Source organism: Cyprinodon variegatus, unplaced genomic scaffold (genome assembly GCF_000732505.1).
Source record: "Cyprinodon variegatus isolate N-32 unplaced genomic scaffold, C_variegatus-1.0 Scaffold3, whole genome shotgun sequence".
Taxonomy (NCBI): domain Eukaryota; kingdom Metazoa; phylum Chordata; class Actinopteri; order Cyprinodontiformes; family Cyprinodontidae; genus Cyprinodon; species Cyprinodon variegatus.
In genome coordinates, this window is record NW_015150456.1 from 3,279,163 (window position 1) to 3,286,896 (window position 7,734).

The 7,734-nt window shown below is 37.9% G+C and overlaps 1 protein-coding gene across 1 annotated transcript in view; it reads left to right on the forward strand.

The window, feature by feature from the left end:
* LOC107082528 (tomoregulin-2-like) overlaps nt 1-4,718 on the forward strand; it is a gene marked incomplete at its 3' end in the record, with an annotated part of 33,758 nt that extends 29,040 nt beyond the window's left edge. The window contains exon 2 of the mRNA XM_015371264.1: nt 4,609-4,718. Coding sequence (XP_015226750.1) covers nt 4,609-4,718 — 110 coding nt within the window. The remainder of the gene's footprint in view (nt 1-4,608) is intronic.
* Nucleotides 4,719-7,734: the final 3,016 nt, after the last annotated feature.

The following is a 7,734-nucleotide window of genomic DNA, read 5'->3' on the forward strand; positions in this document are numbered from 1 at the left end:
CTGACATTCATTGGATTTTTCAGTTTTCGGTAGTTATGGTGAGATGAAAACCTCATGAAGCATTGAACCGTTTGGCCAAATTGTTTCCTCATATTTCATGAAGCCCCATGTGAACATGTCACCAACTGGTGGAGTACAGAACTACAGTTAGTAATCAAATCTGTGATTTTTTTGCATTTTTTTTTATTTTTCCCATTTAAGTTCCTTTGAAATTGTTAATGGTTGGTGTGTATAAGAAAATCTTTTGTACATTTTATTTTAGTGTAATATGTCTTAGAAGAGAATAATCAGTTAAGGTACACAGTTTTACTGCAATTTTAGTAACATAAGCTGACACAGACAGTGAAAGTTCATGTACAAATTGGACAATGCTGAGCAATATAAAAGGTGAGTCATTTTTATTAAAACATAATAGTTTTTTCCATGGTTTTTGGTTTTAATCTGGGTGGAAGTTATGTGTTTAACCAATATTAGTTTAGTTTAACCTTTTGGCTAAACAAATCAATCTAATTTGGCAGCGTTTTTACCCAATCTATATTTTTACCGGTACTAGGGATAAAAAATACAAATTAGTCACATTAGCCAAAATACTTGTTAAATATATACGCAGGTCTCGAACCACCAACCTCATGGAAGTCAATGCCTTACAGCTGACACCACTAATAATGGTAATTGTCAATTGGACAACAATACTACTTAACACTTAAGTCACAACTGTATCCTGCGGCTTGCTCAGATTTTGATCATTACATTGTTTAATCTACCTAAAACACTTTTTACCAAACTAGATGTTGTTTTTCCAACCAATCTATTAAAACTCTATCCAACTGTACGCAACTCTTTACTGAATACTGAGGCTATTAAAATGCCTGCGGAAGTTCTTGGGCTTTCTGAACCACTTCCTGAAGCGGTCACGTGGTATCAGGGTAACAAGGCTTTTGACGTCATCAATTTTGGCCCCTCCCCTAAATAAATGAAGCCTCGACACACGCTTCGTGGAAACGCTCCTTCCATTACAGACACACGCCTTGAAGTTGCAGCTCATCTCATAACATCACTAGTTTTCAGTATTTTTGTATTTTCCTGGATTTTTGCCTCAGTTGCCTGTGAATCGTGAATTAAATCAGCAAAGCTCATCTCTGCCTACTCATCTCTGCATCTGGGTCCTCAAAAACCTCCACCCAACCTTGAAACATACAAGTCTTAAAGGTTACCAGATTCCTATGGAAGCCTTAAGGGTATTGGCTATTTGGCTAGCCTGTTTAAATTATTTTAAGTATAATTTTTTGCACATTGGTGCGATGGCTAAAAAGAAAAGAATTGTGTGTTTTAACTTTGGTGTATTGGGTGAATGTTAAGCGTATGTTCTGGTTTTCTCCTGCAATCAGAAGACATTGTAGGTTAGCCTCTGACTCTAAATTGCCCGTGTAAGTGTGCTGTGTTGTCTGTCTCTCTGTGTTAGCTGTGTGATAGACCAGCAACCTGTATGTACCTTCAGCCTCAACAACCCAAAACAGAGTGGCTGCATCAGATGGATGATGCTTTAAAAATACCCTTCCTCTTTCCCGTTTTATCTCAGAAGTGAATGACATGCTTCTGTCCCAATATGTTCTGCTTTTACCTCAACAAAGACATTTCCATCTCCTGTCAGCTGGAATTTGTCTGAATGTAAACCATTTTACTTTCCAAATGGATTCATGTACATAGGGGTGGCTTCTTGTAAGCAATCATTTCAGGTAGACAAATAGCCCTGAGCTGAGTGTCTCATGCTCATATGACTGTGATTTGATTCGGAATGTCATTTGAGATTCATAACACAGCCTGAATTGGATCATGTCCCAGCACCATGCCCTGAGAGTCCGCCCGCCCGCACTCAAACAAACATTCAACTTAAAGAAGAAATACATAAAAATAATGCAGTTGCTCACATACATCATGTTCTGCTAAAGATGTGTGGGACCTGTTGGGGCATAATATGAAACCACCTGAGACAGCCCTCTTTAGCATCCAACATCACTGAAGGAAAGCTAAAAGAAAAGAAATGTACTTCAGTTTATTTACCTACAAAAAATGCCAAATTAAATAGCAGATCTTAGTATATAAATATCTAATTATGTGCTGTAAGAAATTAAATTAAATAAAACAAGACAATACATCCATATATGTTAATGTTTAAATGGATTATGCAATTCATAAGTACAAATACAGTATTAGGTTTTAAAAGCACATTTAAATTTTCAGTACTGATTTTATTTTCAGACCTTTAGATTAGATTAGATTAGATTATCAGGATTAGTTCATGCTGAATATCTATTATCAGTAAGCTTTACCAGTCATAGGAAATTATGGCCACAGTTGTTGATTTAATTCATCTTAGCGCCAGGACTATAATGTATGTATTTAACTCAATTATAAACATTATAATGTGTTTAAAAAAACATTTTTATAAGAAATTTTACTTCAAAAAGTATTTTTCAACATATTTTTGGCACCTTTGGGCTAAACATGCATAGTCAGCAATAGCTTTTTTGTTATGACCTGTTAGCATGTTTAATAAAAGGTTTGATACAGGAATGTCCTGATATACCTTTTTAATTTCCGATGCAATATTGATATTGCAGCTTTAAGTATTGACTGATACTGATATTGGACCCTGGACGAGATCAGCAGGGCTTGTCATAGGTGTCCTTTTGCGGATGAAGCAAGCAGTGGTGGGGAACAGCACCACTTCGCCCCTCCACCAAGGCAGGCTGAATTATAAACACATTTATTATTGTAGTTTTTCTTATATTGCCTCTGAAATACTAAATGAATAGAACTGTGACACTTCAATGCTAAAACTCCCATGAGCGCCACCCGCACACCCTGTTTGCTCCTTGGTCCGTTTATGACTAACATCACTTGTCCTTGTGAAGAACTGTGCAGGTGGTAATGTCACGGCACATAACAAACTATGCTTTGTATTACTTTGTTCACAGCAAAGTAACACAGACACTGTTTAAAAAACTTCTAAATCTCGTTCAGGTAAACTGTAGCACCAATTCTCTTTAATCATAATTTCTTCACAGACACAAACTGTAGCAAGTGAAAATGCGGAGGAGACTAGCAACATTGGAAAAACAAAGAAAATGTACAATGGGCCGCTAACGCCCTTGAGAAATTTCGATATTCTGGCCAAGGAAGACAGAGGCTTTGAGAGAGCTTTTAAGGAAGCCATCTTTGTTAACCTGGAAAAAACAACATTTCTTAACAGAGAAGGTGTTCTTAGACATGACCTTTCACCTACTTACAGAGCACTTATAGGAACAATACCTAAAAGATTCACCGCTCACTTGCCCTCACGTTACTTGCACTTCATGTGACCGAAACCACTCTGACAAGGGAGTTAACAACCCATCAGAACCCCCTAACGACCATTAACACCCCTCAGGTGACCTCCATGGCCACTCCAGTACAAAACAGAGTCCTCCAATATCTGCCCGCACCCATAGAGATCAGAACCAAGACCTGAACACTTACCTGCAATTATCCCCATTGAAAACCCGGGACCCCATGGACTCGTAAATAATAAAAAGCCACCCTTACCCGTGTCCAGTGCTTAGTGCTTAAACACAACATGCTTTATTTTTCCAGCTGCAGCAAAATACTATCTTAATAACAGAGACTGTAAAGAACATTGCCTCACGCTGACATCCAGAGCGCATTGTGCTCACAGATTAACGGCTGTAAATTAGCCGAACTAAAAGGTCTGCCTCGTTACTCAGAAACATTCTGTCATGAAAATTGTTGAATCAATTTATTCATTAAGACGTAGAGTTAATAAACAAGAAAATATAAATAATGCGTTTCATCCAAGCTCTAACTCTTTGTATTATACTTGCCTACATTTTTGTCCTCTATATCCGAGCCTGCATCCATGAAATAATGTTGTTTTTTTTCGGTTTTGTACCCATAGCTGTACCCGCCGGCGGGTAGCTGACCCTTTGCAGGACTCTGGTAGGAGGGACCAGAGCCAACTTTTGTTTTCCACTGATTATTTGTTATACCTACATTATATTAATCTCAGTGCTCACTACCACCGGTTAAAACTGAGGAATCCTCTTGGATGAGACGCAAAACCTCTTCCACAAAACTTCAACTCTAACAGCTGAACTTTTTAAGCACCATAAGAAAACAATAGGTATTAGAACTGACCCATTTATTATTAACCCATGGATTACAAAAACCTTTTAAGAGAACCAGAGAGAAGTTAAATGTTTTTTTTATCAACAGGCTGATATTAGATATTTTAGATGTAGGTTGATATAGGGGCGACAGTGGCGTTGGATGTTGGAGTTTGCCCTGAAATCGAAGGGTTGACGGTTCAAGCCCCGGCTTTGACTTTCATTGTCGTTGTGTCCTTGGGCAAGACACTTCGCCTGCATTGTCTACTGATGGTGGTCAGAGGGCCCGGTGGCGCCAGTGTACGGCAGCCCCGCTTCTGTCAGTGAGCCCCAGGGCAGCTGTGGCTACAATGTAGCTAGCCACCGTAAGTGTGTGTGAATGGGTGAAGGAGATCCAAGGTAGGATCTGCGCTGATTAACTTCTTGTTGACTTTTTCTGTTTCAGATTTTGATGACCGGGACACGGACCTGTTCTTGTGCGACACCAATACCTGCAAGTTTGATGGGGAGTGCCTAAGAATTGGGAATATGGTGACGTGCATTTGTGACTTTAAGGTAAGGGGTTTTCATTTAGCTAAATATGCTTGCTTTGTCATTTTGTTGATGCCAAGATTGTTCTAAGGGTTCCCTTAATTTTTACCCATTAGTTAAATTGTGGTCAGTTTGGTCCAACGAGAAGATCTCAACATAATCCCAGACATTTTAGATATTAAAATTGTTGCATAACAAGTTCTGGTCTGGCAAAAAATGATCTCTCTTCTTAAATGTTATAAACTATTTTTATATCTCACTTGAATCAGTAATATGCATTGTTAGTTATTAGTTTTCTGGCAGATGGTGATTGCTGTGCTCCATTAGGATGTTCTTACATCACCTGTTCTGTGTAACATATGTGGGCTGATAACAGACTGTTTCTATTGGTTATGTATCATGATATAACTTGTTTGTATCAGTTGATATAGATAATTATTGATTAGTGTTCAATTCAGTTTATTTATATAGTGCCAATTCACAACACATGTCATCTCAAGGCACTTCACAATTTACCAGACCATCCAGTTAAATTGATTCAAAGTTTTCTATTGAAGGAAAACTAGTTGATTGCCTCGGCTCATTGACTTGAAGGCAATCCCTCACAACAAGCATGCTTGTAGCGACAGTGGAGAGGAAAAACCCCCTTTTAATAGGAAGAAACCTCCAGCAGAACCAGGCTCAGTGTGAGCCGCCATCTTGGGTTCAAGGAGGCAGAAGCAGACATAATTTAAATGACTACACCTGATTAAAGTAAAACTGCAGAACATTTAAGACTAGCTGCGTTTCTATATACAGTAAACAATTGCTGTTTTGTTTACCTATTTTAATAAGTGCAATGGGAAAATTCATAATTAAAATTTAACCCTAACCGTTACTTTATTTAAATATAGGGTTCGGGTAACCAACTTTGCTTAGTTTGGCTCTGAAGGGCTAGGAGACTATATCCTTTCCTCTGCCTATGTCTCCTGGAATATTATGGTTCTCCATCCGAGTTCAGTGGAATTATTGAAAATGTATCTGATTTATTTTCTATTGATGCTGATGAAATTTCTGATTATAATATATTTTGATCATAATTTATTGCACAGCCTTAAAACAATTGATTTATTTGTAGCTGAATGTGATGGATGCATGTATCAGGTATATGCAAATATGCCATCAGCTGGGGTGGTAGTTTGTTGGTGTTTTTTGATTTTTAAAATACGGGCCGGTCCTTGTCATTATTATTAATTATTATTCTTTATTTGCCCTGCTTGTTTTGATAATATGGATCAGTGTTTTATTTGGGTTGCAAAGACCAGCTGAAGCAAGTGCTTCTTGCTCCTTCTGGGTCCTGTTTAGATCTGCTGGTGGAGCCATTTTAGAGAAAAATGCACCATGCTTACATCAAAAAGAGAAAAAGTACAGATGGTAACACTGGACCCACTTGTTCTGAGACCTTCTGCTGGATCCAGCTTATTTCCTACTAAGCTACAGCAGATTGAAGGCTTGGTGTTAATCCAGCAGCTCTCAGACATGGGGGGGCTCAATTTTCACAAATGTTCTTTTTGCTCATAAAAGGAAACAATTCAGATAAAGAATAAACAAATTAATAAATGGTAAGAAACAGGAATTAAATGTCTTGCAGAATTGGTAGGATTGTAGTAAAGTACTTATTGGCTGTAGATCTACCTTTTCTGTCCAGGTGTACCACTTTAAGGGCGGGGCAAAATATCAGGATTTTAAGAACACATCTATATATTTATAAAAGATAAAAGAAAATACTTTATTATTTTTATTATTTTGCTTTATATAATACCTTTATTATATATACAAATATGTTATTTTTCATTAATTTTCTAAAGTTGTTGGTTAAAAAAATTTGAGTGTGTGACTTCTGGGAAAAGTTTTGATTCAGAGATGCCTTTAGGAAAAGAAAAACACATTGAAATTATCATACATTTTCATTTAAATTGATAAATTTCAATTTGACCATTTGGAAACTATGGGTTCTAGCTTCTGGAAATGTGGCATCTTTAATTCCTGGAACTTTATTTTACCTCATTAGTGCTGGAGCATTAATTGTGAAAATTGTGAGTATGGATTTTTGCAACACCTATTTTTTTTAGAGCTAAATAGGACTTACTGACCTTCTGCATAGTAATACATTGTTCTCTTGTCACCATGTTTAAAGTTATGGATGATTGGTGTGTGTTGTGTCTAAAAAAAAAAAATAAGAGAGTAGATAATTAGTTTGATTAAAGTCCCTGTCTGGAACAGACATTATTAGTCCCATGAGGTGGTCGTTTCATTGTATGAGTCTAGTTTATGGCTCCCTGTGGACCCGTCATGGTCTGCTCATTCATAAAGAACACTGTCACATACAAGACTTTCAGCAGGAGCCTTTGAAATTCGGCTCTTCTCTATACAGTAATGAGTCATACTTAATTTTATAACCAACTTTTAGGAAAAAAAAAGGATGCAATTCAGTTAGCCAAGAATTGATTCTGGTTTAAAATCTACAAGCTTCGCTGATTAAGAGTCTCAGATAAATAAAGCCACTGAGGTTTAAAGGCTTAGTACTCACCCCCATCCATCGCTGTTATCAGAACGTCATCAGCGTGAGCGGCAGTAGGCACGCTGACACTCGATTGGCCGGCTTTTATCTCCATTTCGTACTTCCCTGAGAGCAAACGTTAACAGAGGCCCGCAGATAAATGACATTACAGCTTCATTCCTCTCCAGCAGATCTGCCACTGATACCGGTGTCATTTTTGCTCCAAGGCGTTCTCAGGAAAGAGAAGATTACAGCCAAAATTTCTGACTTGACATCATAAGTCTGAGGTTAACCCCGCTGTTTGTTCTGGGTTTGTTCGTGTGGAGGTTCTCGGTGTCACCGTCTTTATTTCATCAGGCAGAGCAAACGTGACCTTCCTCACCGCGCAAGTGAAGCAATGCCCTGAAGCAATCGATCACTCTCGATCAGTGTCAGATAAATAAGTCCAGATTCTTCTCCTGTTGGCAGTTTATTCAAGCCTGTCAGAGAAGACATGGGAGT